The sequence below is a fragment of the Pan paniscus genome, chromosome 5 (assembly GCF_029289425.2).
Source record: "Pan paniscus chromosome 5, NHGRI_mPanPan1-v2.0_pri, whole genome shotgun sequence".
Lineage (NCBI taxonomy): Eukaryota > Metazoa > Chordata > Mammalia > Primates > Hominidae > Pan > Pan paniscus.
Genome location: NC_073254.2, coordinates 188019160 through 188034641, shown reverse-complemented (window position 1 = coordinate 188034641; position 15482 = coordinate 188019160). Strand labels below are relative to the sequence as shown.

At 39.4% G+C, this 15482-nt stretch overlaps 1 protein-coding gene across 29 annotated transcripts in view; it reads right to left on the bottom strand.

Annotated features, from left to right (window-relative positions):
- AFDN (afadin, adherens junction formation factor) overlaps positions 1–15452 on the bottom strand; it is a 145800-nt gene extending 130348 nt beyond the window's left edge. For 16 of the 29 annotated variants that reach the window (XM_055114352.2, XM_055114343.2, XM_055114353.2 and 13 more), the window contains exon 1: positions 15092–15413. In XM_055114352.2, the coding sequence (XP_054970327.1) occupies positions 15092–15196 (105 nt within the window). In that variant the 5' untranslated portion in view covers positions 15197–15413. Of the gene's footprint in view, positions 1–15091 lie in introns of all 29 variants that reach the window. The other 13 variants (XM_055114338.2, XM_055114336.2, XM_055114340.2 and 10 more) reach the window with 2 other exon arrangements.
- Positions 15453–15482: the final 30 nt, after the last annotated feature.

Genomic DNA, 15482 nt, shown 5'->3' with positions numbered 1-15482 from the left:
AATGAGTAGAAGAACATCAAGAATCCAGCATTACAATACACACTGTCCTGAGAGATGAGCAAAATGGAGTCAACTAAGGGAGATAAGGAAAGAATAGCTCCAGAAAGAGGCTAGTATCATTACCAAGAAAAAAAAAGGGTGGTAAATAAAGCCTTTTATGGTCCCACAGTGGGCAACTGGTTTTGGTAATCAGGAAATCAAGGCTATCAAGAAAGCAGTTCTAGCAGTGTTTCTGGGATAGAAGCAAGAAAGGCAAGGGTTAAATGAGTCAGGAGTAGATGGGGGAAAGGGATAATTCCTGCAGTAAGTTGGAGTAGAAATGTTTGTTGAATGAATGATGAGACAAAACATGAAGAGTTACAAAACTTTAGCAAAGTTTTTTTTAATTAAAAAACAAAACCTGAGTGCCTTTTAACAGAAGAGAAAAGCCCAAAGATGAGTGAATGGGAGGTAAGAAGAAAGGACAGAGAAGAAGGGAAGTAAGGCAGAAGGAATGAAAGGGCAGCTGCAAAGTCCCAGAGGAACGGGATCTCAAAAGAAGAAAGGCATCGGTGAGAATCCAGAGGGCTCCTGAAGCAATAAAATAGATAACAATTATAAAATGTTTCCAGTAGTAGAAAAAAAAATTAGCAACATAAATTGAAACACTCTAACTGATATATTACGGACATCACAGATGATCAAAGATAGGAATCTTTACAGAATGCTAGGAAGGGGGGCATTTAAGAGGATACCGAAAAAACTATGAAGCAAGATCAGAGAGTAGAAATTAAATTAAATGCAATTTAACAAACTTTAAAGCAAGATCATGAAGGACGAAGCTTAGTAGGTGACACTTTCTAAACTTTCCTCTCCTGATCTGACATCGTTGTACAGTATTTTTTTTTCCTGTATTGGACTTCTATGCCCATTCCCTTCCAGTACACTTAGCCAGTTCCCCTTCCCCAGCCCACAAGATATTTTGTTCTCAGGCTTTCTGTCCTAGGTTCTTGTCTCTCTTCACACAACTTTTTCCTTGTAGTCTCCTCTACGCCTTGGCTACCTGCTACCTACACAATCACCCTGAATCCCCTGGCTCTCTTCCTAAGTGCCTATGTAGGATGCCTCTGGGAAATCCACAAGTACCTCAAATTTGGTGTATCTCAAAGAGAACTTTTTATTTCCCCACTCAAATCTAATCTACCACTGACATTTTTGATTCTGGTTAATGACACCATCACCTACCCAAAGTAGCCAAGCAAAAACTGGGGTTTCCCTGGACTGCTTTCCTTTCTCTCCTCATCAGTCTCCAAATTCCAGTTTACCTCCTTCAGTTTCATTTTCTCCTTCCCTGTTACCTTAGTTCAGGCCTTTATCTCACAGGCACAAGTGCAGAAGGCCTGAAGGCCCCGCCTCCAAGCGCGCCCTCCCTTCACTCCACAGACTCAGCTGCCACGGAGGTCCAGCTGAACTGCAAACTTCCTCACATTCTTTCATCTCAAATGTTTTTAACTTCCCTCCCTTCACTCCACAGACTCGGCTGCCAGGGAGGTCCATCTGAACTGTCAACCTCCTCATGTTCTTCCATCTTGAATGTTCTTAACTTGGCTTACAAGGCCCATAAGAACTGACCATGATTTACACCTTTGGTTTCCTAACTGGCAACTGGCTCCTCAGCCCCAAACCAACTAGTATGTACACTTGCATGTACACACAGACACACATATAGTACTCTTCTCAGTCACAACATGATGCTGTGAAAACACATGGCCCCAAGATCTTAGCAGCTTACAACAACAAAGCTGTATTTCTTTCTCACAATAACATATCATTCTGTGAGTAGCTGGAGCTCTGATCTAGTCATCTTCATTCTGGTACTATGGTTCAAGAATGAGCCCCAGCATGGGACACACTGATTCACGGATGACAGAACCATGAAATGGACTTCAAGCTTCTGCTCAGAAACCGTATCTGTCACTGGCCAAAGAAAGTCACATGGTCAAACTTGATGTCAAAAGGGCAAAGGCCATATAATCCTCTTACAAGGAGGACAGTGAATAACGAGGAACAGTACAATCTGCAAGCCACAAAATGGGCCTGCATATTCACACGTCTGCACACAGATTCAACCAAATTGAATGTTTTTAAATAAGGTCTCAAGCCTTACCCCTTTGCTCAGCTATTTCCTACAAATTTTTCAGGATTCAGAATAAACATCACTTCCTAAAATGAACTCAGTTAAGCTTCCCTGACTTGACAAATCCTGGAAAGGTCCACTGCCCATGAGCCACCTACCAGGTCTCCCCTCTTCACAGCCCTGAACACACTCCGCTTGCTTGCTGTGCCTGTCTTCCACCACAATGAGATTCTGCCGCAGCTGCAGTGCTCCTCTTGCTCAGCGCGGCACCACTGTGCTAGTACAGTGTGTACACACAATGGGTACAAAGAGGACACATCTCTGCTGCAGGAATGCTGGTCCCCTCTTCCCCATAGAATATTCCTTCTCATCTAAAGACTCCAGTCTGTAACCATGTGCCTGATTCCCACCACCCAAATAGAGTATTTACCATACTACTGCCATTTTTCCCCAATTTATCTCCCATACTGAAATGGGAGCTTTTTGAGAAAAAGACCATGTGTCAATTAAGTGTCGCATGCTCAGCAAAACTTACATATAGTGGATGACCACTCAATGAGTGAACGTGGAAACGGAGACAGAAAGGAACACATGTACTGAGTGGGAGGGCTAGGAGTCAACGTCAAGCCCCAGATCTCAGTGCCAGTTACCGCTCCCTCTTCTTAAGGCACAGCAAGCTCATTAGGTAATTGTTCACTTCCTCCCTTGAGATCACAGATTACTTCATTCCTTCATCTCTGACAAAGTCTGACTCCTAACAGGCTCTCAATAAATACCAGTCTGAATGAATAAGTACATTATCCTCAGATAAATCCCTACAATTGAAGAAAAATGTTTAAATGTCCATAATTTTAATAGGGCTAAGCCATTACTGAAAAAAAAAAAGTAAACAACAGAAACAATTTCCCATGCTTCTCGGCCCATGAAACAGGCACATAACTATTTCCGAAACGTTTGCTGTTCATAGGCATCAGTTCATGAAAACAATAATTTCCATTACATTTAATGTAAAATCTGAAGTGTTTCTCAAAAACATGCATTTGTAATTACATACTAAAATAAAATGTCTAAGATGCCATTACACTAATAAAACGTTAACATTACTGATTTATCAGAAGCTACTGTTTAGCAGCTACACAAATTATAAACAGGTAGCACTTCATGGTTGGGTGCCACTTGGTTGAAAAAAAAAGTTTTTGAAGTTAAATTATATTTTATGCAAGAATATTGGCCACAAGAATCTAAAGGCAAATGCTACATTAAACCAACAGAAATAAGGAAAATATAATGGGTGAGCAATTGAAGTTACCTGAATCTAAGCATCTTACAACACTAGCAGAGTGAGTAGTCTTAGTTTATTCTCATCACAAAATCAGGTAGGCTAATATGTGGTTCTTAAAATCAAATATTCAGAGCACCCATGATTCATGAAAGAAAAATATTCCTAACTTCCTACCTAGAAACCTCCTCCAGGGCTACTCGCCAAGCTTCACTGTTTCTTACAAGAAGAAAAAACAAAGGCTCATCACCAGAGAAGATGGGCTGTAGGATGTGAGAAGGTACAACAGGCCACTGTGTCTGAGATTCCCCCTTTTCATTTGGAAATGCAAGTATTTGTTCAATAGATGTTGAGGAACTGTTAGTAATAAAGAATAACCTCTCGAAGACTGTTAAAATTCAAATGTTATCTGGGGAAAAATTGCTAGTTAATGTGTAAATAAAACTTTATGACACAAAATTAACTGAGTGATGGCAGTAAGGAGAACCAGAGTCTCCAAGAGTCACAGAATAAACACATTTTGTTTATTGTTTAATTGTAAGCACAGACCAGGGAAGGGCTAGGGCAACATCCAGAGCAGAGTCAGGCAAGGCAGCACCAAGAGGAAGCCCAGTAAGAGGACAGGGACTAAGCGAGATGGCAAGATGGCATGGGCAGGCACAACGATCTCCACAAACGCAGCATCACAGCCAATGCTGTCAAAAAGGCATCTGAACCTTGGGTAGGTCTTGACCTCCTTTCTTTCCTATAGGCCTAAGAAAGTCATCAGTGAAGCTGTCAAGACTTCTTCACTGAACTCCTCATTCATATTCCAATTTCTGGCTGCTATATAAGATACAAGGTTTGTATATAGTTACAAAACAAAATATGGCATGTGTCACCTTGGCTACAAAACACAGAATCTACTATCACAATGATAAAATTATAATAGGGCTTTAAAAAGTCTAGATGAAAATCAATACATCATGTATTTATGTATAAAATAAATATATATGCACATAAGTATATGATCCAAATAAAACAGAAGAGATGTTTTATTACATTATGCCTGTGGTTCTTCCTGAAAATTATGTTCCAAATTTTCTACTTGGATATTATTTTCCTATAAAACTTCCAAACACTGGTTTCATTGCAGTGACCTTAAATTTTTGGATTTTACAAACATGGTGCTTAAGAGAAGGTTCCAGAGTCAGAGGATCTGGGTTCCAATCACTGCTCTGTGGCTTACTAGTTTTGCATACCCTTAAGCAAGTTATTTAATCTCCCTGTGCCTTGGATTCTTCATCCAGAAATGGGAACAGCAAAAGGACACACCTCACAGGAGAACGTAAAAAGATAACATACACAAAGCATTTACACTAATGTCAGGTACATATCACATGTGCTCACTACATGTGATGTATTACAATTACTATCAGAATAACTTAGGTGACTTTAAAAACTAGATTCCTGACAGACGCATGGCTGGTTAAGAAACACGATTCAGTACTAAAGATGCAAACAACTAATAAGCAGATACAGCTAAACATACACACAAACTTTTTTCCAAAATAAAATAAAATGTTAAAAAAAAAAAAGCCTGAAAAGCAACTCATTTCTTCAGATGGCAGAACGCTGGGTAATTTGTTACCTTCATTTCTGTTTGTATTTTCCAAATGCTCTAAAATAAGCATATTTGAATAATGGAAAGAAGCAAATATTTTTTAAATGTATCTTACTACAGTGAAGCAAACATACTAGCTCCTTCATGTCTAATCACATTTGCAAGAATATACTTTAAAAATCAGCCATATCATAAATATTTTTTAATGTTTTTCCTGATTTACTAGTCTTAATTTCACTGTCCTTCATATTCTCAAAACTAACAATGTCATGAAGGTAATAAAATATATTTTTTATAAATTAAAATCAGCAAGTTTGTCACAAAAACCACTTTAATTGTACTATGAACTCACTGAAGTCACCTTTGCCAATCTTAAATTAAAAACACATTTTTAAATATTCGAGGTCATAAACATTAAATTCAGTAAAAACACTGTCCATGGTACTCCTGGCAGAGTTCTGAATAAACGAAAGCTTAGCTGATTTACAAAAGAATCATTACAAATTCATATATTCACCAACTATGATTTTTTATCTGTATTATATTGTTCTGATAAATTAAAACAATGTTTGCTAATAAGCATGATGCACTAAATGGTTAAAAATTGTGTACCATCATAATAGTTTGGTAATGCTATCTATAATAACTAAATTGGTGACTTAAAAACTCAAAATGCATTTGCACTCATCCATAAATTAACACCACAATATATTTTCTGCAAAACGAGGTGCCACTACGTAGAAATAAAACTAATCTTAAGTGATGCTAATCTTAAATATAAATGCAGTACTCTCATATTTTGTTTTTACTACACTTTTTTTAATATATCCACATATTATTTTGAAGTATTAAAAATCCATATGTGCGTGATTGGTCTTAGAACATAAAATACTGTCTGTGTTTGTGTGTCTGTTTCTCAGGAAATAAGCCAAGGGAAAATACAACTAAACATAGTAGGAGAAAAAGATGTCTTTACACAGCCGATGGTTGGCTAACTCAAGAGTTTATATTTGGGAGACGGAGACTGAAGGGGCAGACAAGTGCCAGAAGGCCTAAGCCACATTAAACAACAGCATAACTCCACATTGTGCTGAATACATGAGACGCCACTGCTCCCTGAACTACAAGATCTATAAGTAGAACTTGAAAATGTCCCATAAGTAGGTGTGGCTTAGGTCACATCCCGAGTGAATTCAAGTAATAAAACTTGATGGTCATCACTCTAATAGCTTGTGGCCAGTATTCTCAAGTCACAAAAATGTAAATGTGTGCATCTTAGCACTGATAACTAAAAATTAAAAGGAGGCATTTATAAATACAGAAAATATATAATGCGTAAAATAAATGTTGAAATGTATACTTCCATAATAATGAGCCCTATGTTTACATTTTAAATATTATACGTTTATATTATAGCCTTACTTGGAAAACACCATAATATCTACCTTAGAACACACATATTTTTAAAATCAGCCCTAAAACTCATCACTAAACATTCTAGGGCAGCAGCTCATAAACTGCAGTCCATGAACCCCCAAGGTTCTCTGAGACCCTTTCAGGTCATCTGTGAGATCAAAACTATTTTCTTAATAATATTTTGACAGTATTAGCCTTTCTCATTTTGTTGGAATTTGCATGAATGGTCAAAGCAATGATGAGTATAGCTGATGGCACCTTAGCACCAAATCAAGGCAGTAGCATCAAAATGCACTATATACAAAACGTATTTTTTACTACTATGCAAACTTTTTTAAAAAGCCAGTTTCACTTAAGAATGTCTTTGATACAACAGAAAAAAATGATTGATTTCCTTGAAAATTGAGTACATGTTTCTTTGTTCAATTATGTGCCAAAATGGGAGGCATACATAAAGCCCTTCTGCATACCACAGCTTGACAGCTGTCTCAAAAAAAAATATATGAGCAATTGTTTAAGTTGTGAATTGAATTAGTCACTTCTTTCATGGAACACCATTTTTTTACTTGAAAGAACAACTATGCTTATTTAGGCTTAGATATTTGACAGACATTTCGTCAAAAATGAATAACGCAAGCTTATCTCTTCAAGTGCTGCCTATGACAGTGATGTCAATAATAAAATTTGAGCTCTGAAATGAAAATTTTTAAAAAACTTGTATCCACTACTGAGAGTTTGAGAGCTTCCCTATACTTACAATTTTTCTGATGAGATCAGTGGTGATATTAACAAAGGTTAACATTTTGTTATTGTTTAAGGAAATTTATCAACATTTAGTAGATCTGCATAACTCAGTGAATCAGTATTTTCCTAATCAACAAGAGGGAAGAAAATCACACGTGAGTAAAAGAACCATTCAAAGTGCAAGGCCGACCAATGTTTTTCTTTTTTGAGACAGGGTCTCACTTCGTCACCCAGGCTGCAGTGCAGTGGCTCCTTCATAGGTCACTACAGCCTTGACCTCCTGGGCTCAAGCAATCGTCCTGCCTCAGCCTCCCAAGAAGCTGGGAACACAGGTATGTGCCACCCTGCTTGTTAATTTTTTTTTTTAATTTTGGTAGAGACGGGATCTCACTGTGTTGCCCAGACTGGTCACAAACTTTTGGGCTCAAGCAATACTCCTGCCTTGGCCTCCCAAACTGCTGGGATTACAGGGATAAGCCACTGTATACATTATGAAAAGTATTTAAAAGAATCTTCCAAAGGAGGATAGCAGAAATGAAAATAAAGTAAGTTCAAACTAGAATCCTTGACACAACTGATTTTATTCCCAATGCCTCTTAAAAAGAATCGTTCCATGGGTGGCAGGAGGGGTGTTTTCATGGTGTGATGCACCGTGACTTGTTATTCAAGATGTAGTCCAGTGTTCCATCTATCGCATTTTATACCTTTCCAAAAAAAAAAAAAAAAAACCCAAAACAACAACAACAAAAATCATTCCAATTAATGGCATTCACAGCAACCTGGATGGGACTGGAGACTATTATTCTAAGTGAAGTAACTCAAGAATGGAAAACCAAACATATGTTCTCGCTCCTAAGTGCGAGCACTTATGAGGATACAAAGGCATAAGAATGACACGATGGACTTCGGGGACTCGGGGAAAAGGGTGGGAAGAGGATGAGAGATAAAAGACTACTAACTGGGTTCAGTGTACACTGCTAGGGTGATGGATGCACTAAAATCTCACAAATCACCACTAAAGAACTTACTCAAGTAACCATATACCTCCTGTTCCCCAAAAACCTACAGAAATAAAAAATTTTTAAAAAAATTCCAAGTTTTTCCCAATGAAATTAATGTAAAAAGTGTAATGTAATGTAACCTAATAACTCATTAAAAAGCTCGTGTAAAATCATATTATTGAAAAACAAATGTTCTTTGCAACCTATGTAAAATCATGGTATACTGTATGAGCATCTAGGAGTCTGCAGCACTCAGAATTTTATTTGGATAATAATAACAATATTTAAAATAACATATTTGAAAGATATGTTCTCAATCTATGAATTTTATACTAAGCATGTTTATAAGAGGTTATAAAACTTAAAAATACAATGTTTTTAAAACAGTGGATAGTGTCTGAGAGTGACCATATTGTTACTCCCATTTCATTTTCTCTACTTAACATACAGAACCGAAGTCAAAGAGGAGGAGGGAAACTGGCAATCTCAAATCTCAGTACCAAAAGCTGGTAACAGTGAAAAAGTTGACAGAATTTTTGTTGGTTCTCCTATAAAAAAATCAGGAACTAGAATAATAAGTAGACCACAATGGAAAGTACCACTATGAGCAAACAAGAATAAAGAGAAAGCAAATTCTTGGAAGAACCAAAAGTTTTAAGTTTGCAAAGAGCAGAAACCGCCTGATTTTCCTTTAATAGAACATGTATGAACTCAAGCAAGAGAACTTGCTAGGATTCTGAATAGAACAGCCCACTGCACCACTCAGCCAATAAAACATCCCCCAAACAACAAACAAATGAGCATTTTTTTCACGGATCATAATGTTGGGTCAACCTTTCTACTATTCTGAAAATCAAAGGCACTTTCAGGTGGAGTTTTAGGAGGCAAGGCATGACTTCCTAATTTGGAAACAACCTATCCTGCTGATGTTACTATAGTCAGTGGCAGAACTAGACTAGAGCTAGCCTCAACTGCAATATGTACTTTTCAGCCTGCTTCCACCCTACCGAAGAGGAAGATGGTTTTTAAAACACCCACAAAAAAGTCTGAATATTCTGTGAAAATGGTCTTGTCCTGTCAGCCTAGGTCAATCAGGCACTAATAAACTTCAGGAAGTTTGAAACTGCAGAAACTGAAAAAACAGTGCCAGCAAGTCCACCCTGTTAATACCTAGAGTTAAAGGAGACAACTCCAGTTTATGGCTGTTGTCCTGGTATAATTATTAATAGTGCCCACTTGTACTCACAGGGTTCCACATGGCCACTCTAACTAGAAAGGAGTGACGCTTACAAGGTAAAGCAAGTTGTGTATATTCAGCCTAAAAACACAGCAAAGTGTAAACATGTGCAACCAAGGTTGACATTTCTTATTTTCTGTAAGCCGTACAATTTTAACATTAAATTTCTTGTGAGCAAAAGCACAAAAATTTTGGCTCTTTTCCAGCCATAGTAAACTATTCCATTTCAGTTCCTCAAAAGAGTTTCACTCATGACATACATGCATAAATTTGTAAGTATAAAACTTCAAATTATCCTTTTTGGAAATATACTGGGAAAATACCTTCCTGCTTATATTTGAACCACCTCTCTATATGCTTATTCTCACTTTATTAAGCACATTCACTTTCTAAATTAAATTCTAATATGGTTTTGGTCAATCACATACATCAAAATGATTAGTGAATTTTATGTTCTTATGGTTGCTAGAATAAAATCTCAACCAGATGACTTCAGCTAGGCAAAGATCTCCCTTGCCACCTCTCGGCCTGCTTTGGCCCAGTTACACGCAACGAGAAATGTTCAGAAAAATCTCCTACTCATGAACAAGGACGGTACAATTCTTAGAACATGCACACACCTGCTATGAACTCCTACATACAGAGACATGGACTGGAAGCCCACCGGTCGATTTTTCAGGCCCTATCAGCACATCAGCATTAGCCAACTCCGACATGCCCAGAACTGGTTAAAGGGTCTGTGGGATTTGGCACACTGCTCAGTATCCAACTTACAAGTGTAAATGTAGGTCAGACAGATACATTTGATCCCTGTCTTAAGTATCTACAAGGTGAATGGGTATGTCCTATATACTATCAGCCAGAAAACTAACAGAAATAGCAAACATTTGAACAACAGCAGAAATCAAGACTCAATCTAACCTGAAAATAATTTTCAAATGAGTTCAGTCTCATATGTTCAATAACTGCTACCTGCATATACATTTATAATAAAGAAACATGTTTATATCAAAATAAATGTTATCCTACTTATTAGTACATACTGTCTGACATTATACCAAAATTCAAGTCTGGTAAAACTGTTTATAAACAAATTAGTCTATGCCACCAGATTAACCAACACGTAGAAATAATGCTTTATACACTACAATTGCTCAATCAAATCCTTAATGACAATCATAAACGTTTCTTAAGCTTCCCACCAATTTGGTATCATATCCTAATCATTTATGATCCCTGTTTTTCAAGAATATGAAAGACCCACTTCTGCTAGTCTGTCACTATTAATTTAACCACAATCACAGTTTGATAGTGTTATAAAAGTCTACAGTTATAACACTTATTTTCCATCAGGTCTGCAAATTATGTAAAATAAAATTATTTTTCACTGGCAGGAAGATAGCAAATTGAAACTAGCCTAGATGTAGTTTCAACTTAAGATGACTCAACACTGTTAGATAAGAGCTGTCCCTCAGACTTACAAGAACACACCGAATCAAACATAAAACTTAACCAGTTATTAAAGGAAATAAAAGATTTTAAAAGGTTATAACCACCAATGAGATTCAACTTATCAAAAATAAAAAATAGGGATGCCTATAAATACTAAAAATACATCATTGGCAATCATCCATCTCATTAAAACATCAGTCACCAGAAACAGATCTTCAACAGTACCAATATTTAAAAATACAACTATTGACAGCCAGGCACAGTGGCTCACGCCTGTAATCCCAGGACTTTGGGAGGCCAGGCAGATCACCTGAGGCCAGGAGTTCAAGACCAGCCTGGCCAACATGGCAAAACCCCGTCTCTACTAAAAATACAAAAGCTAGCCAGATGTTGTGGCACATGCTCGTAATCCCAGCTACTCAGGTAGCTGAGGCACAAGAATCACCTGAACCTGGAAGGTAGAGGTTGTAATGAGCTGAGATCGTGCCACTGCACTCCAGCCTGGGCGAGAGAGTGAGACTCTGACTCAAAAAAAAAAAAAAAAGAAAAGTTTCAAATATAGTTCAGTTGTATGATAAAGCATAGTCACAAGCTAATATTAGTCTGGAATATAGATGTAGCTATAAGTTATGCAATTATTACCACTTCACCTGAAGACTTCCTACTCTACCTCTGCTGACAAAGTTATTTCTTACACACATCTCTGGAAAACATGAATCACCACATTACTTCTCGATTAATCAGAGTATTAAAATGTAATGTATTCACCTGTAATAAAGCATATGTAGGTGTCCACATAAATTCTGGGTTATTTTTACCATCAGGGCAAGAAGGAGGCAATAAATCCAATAAAAAATAAATGACTTTAAGAAGTATCTCGTGAAGCTAAATAGTCAATTACCTAGCATAATTTCTGCATTTAAGTGTAAGCTTCTTGCAAAACTAAGAATAAGACATGAAAACATAAATACTCACTGGCCTAATAAACACTCTTCACTACATTTTTAGAAAGCATATATCCCATATTTTGTCATGAATAAAGATATATACAATGAAGGCCATATTCGACATTCTTTCCACACAATATTTATTGAGCTCCTACCATGCAATACACAGAACAATTATTCAAGAAAATTCTACACTCTTGCCTTCGTGTAATAAGAGGGAGACAGACATACCAATGGCAATGACAAGTCTGGTAAGTTAAAACCAACAGGGAGACCTTTGGATAACCAGAGAAGCCCTCTTCTGAGGAGGTGACAGGAAAGATTAAAAGGACTCTGCTGCCGTAATTATCCAGGAATCCCTAAAAGAAAACAAGCTATAACATTAAAAATAAGCAAAGGAGGGACTATACATACTTTAAGGAGTTTCTGTGAGCTACAGCTTTTCATAGTAATCAAGACATTAAGTTAGCTTAGCATCAATCTTCTGGTTATAAAATAACAACATCAGGTTCAGATCAACTCTCATTTTACAAATTCCAAATGAATCTAGGATCCAAGTGACAAAGAGCCTGAAAAATACTCCAGTGATAGCCTGCTTATTCTTCGTAAGCCTTTCCTTTACACACAAATGTGAATACAAAGGAAAAAGCAAACTTAGCCAGGATGATGTTAAAACATACTCTAGTTTTCTTAAAAAAAGAATGTAATCCAAAGAACCAAGTTTATCATCTTCCTAAACACAGAAACCACAAAATTATCAGTGGTTATCAAAGCTGCCTGAAACCACCAATCATAGATGATTAATGAAGTTATAAAATTTGAAAACAGATACTTATCACTGTACCCCAAAAAAAAAAAACAAAAGAAAACCCACAACTATACTCTCATACACATAAAAAGATTACCCAAGTAAATAAATACAAGGCTTAAATCTTATTTCTACAAATCAACTCCTGCAGTGAATTTGTTCAACATTTACTGAACATCTGATAAGGACCAGTACAATGCTTCTGTTCTTGCAGAAAACTAAAAAATTGGACTTGTGATGGCCAAATAGAGTAAAAATAATCATTAGATGGTTAAAAAAAAAAAAAATTCACACGAGCTTAGACAAAGCAAATTGAAACTGTTGGCCTTGAAATACTGGCTGAGAGAATTACTCATATTAAGTTTACCTACATCATAATAAAAGATACAATATGTTAAATGCAAAGCTTAACTAGGACCAGAATAAATTTAATAGTACAGGAAAGTTCTCGAGAAAACAAAATAGAAATGTGAGCCAGCCACTATATAGTGAAAAAGCTAAAAAACCAATATATGGACATTCTTAAAAACCAATTCATTTCATTATGAAAGGCTTCTAATACAATTCTGAAGAATAATTTCTAAAAATAGAAATGTTCAGATATAAGTAGGGAGAAAAATTAGGAAATGAAATATATCATCTTTTTTTCCAAGTCCTTCAATTCTTGTTTTGCTTCAATGTATGTACAAAGCAAACTTTCACCTACAGTATAACTGAAAAAATAGCTTTCCAAATGACAGGCCAATTTTAAAAACTAGTCATATCACTAAGAAATAAAAAGTTTCAATTGAGTGCTTAAAATAGAATTTAATTAAATCAATGAACTATAATGTTTCTGATTTGAGATTTTTTTAATGCTAACTCAATTCAAAATCCCAAAAAGCTGAATTCTCTTTATTAAACTGAAAAAAGATTCCTTTCCACCAGACTTGAGAAATCTCTCAAAAAAAAAAAAAAAAATCCATTCAAACAAACAAAAAAAAACTACACACCAAGATGTTTTATGGTCAATTTTTTTTATCTTGTGATAAAAAGAAAAATGAATTCATTATTCTGAAAGAAAACATAATCCTGAAACTAAATTATCATGGCACCTTTCTAAAGATATACTAGTCTATGAACGAACACTTAAGTACATAGTACTAACTCGCTTACTAGAACCTAACTCATAAAATCATTACAGAAGATGAATGAATCAGGAGTAACTTAACGTAACATCTATGCTCAAATTGGCAACCTGAGCCTAATGACGTGTGTCAGTATTCAACTAAGGATTAAGACAAATGGCTAGCTACCCACGTCAAGTGCAGTCACAGGTACAGATGAAAACAGAAGAAATAGAGTCCTTCCCATGACTGCCAAAAACTCAAGAAATCAGAGAAGCAATAGTCAAATTTTCTCAAAAACATAAAGTGGAATTCAATGATAAAAGGATTAAATTTCGTAAGAATGTTCAAATTTGCCAAACATGTTTTGTTGCCTAGGAGCTAGTATTTTATAGCAAGTATTAACTATAAATTACCTATTACAACAAATCAAAAATAGACGCTATTAAAATGATTTCCTAAACGGGCACAAATATTGAGTGAAATTTTTTTATGCTGTTAAAGTCTATGCAGCCACCGAATGAACAGAGCGCGGAACCGACCCTTGCGGAGCGATTTACAGGGTTGCTCCCCGACCCTTCACCTCCCTCCCCTCTCCACGGAGCCCTTCCTAGTGGACTTGGACTCAAACATTTTTTTAAGAGCTGCTCGGAACGCTTTCAGCAGCTTTGTTATAAACAACCCCCATTGTTACCAGGCCAGGAGCGAGCGTGATTTCCTCCTCCTCTCAGGGAGCCAGCCTGGGGCCGGCGCCTCCCTCCGGGCAGAGGCCGCCGCAGAGGACGGGCCGTTCCTCGCGGCCCCGAAGGTGGAGAAGGCGCGCCTTTCCTCGGAGGAGTCCGACTCCGGGCCTGTGCCATCAGGGAGCCCGCACCTCCCGAACTTTGTGATACTGTCTTTCCCCTCCCAGCTGGCAGCCTGCAAGTTTATGAACCCGAAGCACAGCGCGCGTCACAGGCTCCATCCCGGCCACGGCGAAGGGGCGCCGCGAGCCACGACCGGGCTGCAGGTGGAGGGCGCCGGCCCCGCGCGCCGCCGCGCCCCCCGCGCCGCCGGGGATGAGGCCGGGGCCGCGCCGCGCTCGCGTGGGTGGGGGCGGCGGCCCAGGTGAGCCACCAGGTGAGCGGCCGGAGAGGGGAACAGGTGACTGCCGCGCCCCGCCAGCCCCCGCGACCCCGGGATACACCGCGGCAGGGGGACGGGGGCTGCGGGGGACGCCGGGGCCCGCGGTGGGCCTGGGGGAGGGGGAGGGGAAAGAGGGGGGAGTGGGGGGAGGGGGAAAGGAGGGCGGGTCCGCGGCTGGCGGGCGGCGGCAGGGGGGGAGGGGCGGGCGCGGCGCGGCGGGCGGGGGTCGCGCAGGCCCCGCGCCCGGCGGTGCTCACCTCGGTCGGCTGGCTGATCTCGAACAGGTCCAGCCGGTTGGCGTTCCAGTGGTGGATGATGTCGGCCAGCTTCCGCCGCTCCTCGTCACGGCCGCCCGCCGACATGGTCCTGGCCGCGCCTCCTCAGCCGCGCGGGGCCGGGGCCGGAGGACGGGCCGAGGACGACAGGTCCGCGGGGGCCCGGCGCCCCTCGCCACCCCCCGCGGGCCGCCTCCGCCTCCGCGGCCGCCTCCGCCTCCGCGGCCACGCCGCGTCGTCCGACTTGGCCTCCGCCTGGGGCTCAGTCCGCGCCGCGCCGCGCCGCCTCAGCCCCGCCGGCCGGTGTGCGCCCGGCGCCCGCCGCCCGCACCCGCCCGCGCCCCGCCCGCCGCCGTGCGCGCCCCCGCCCGCC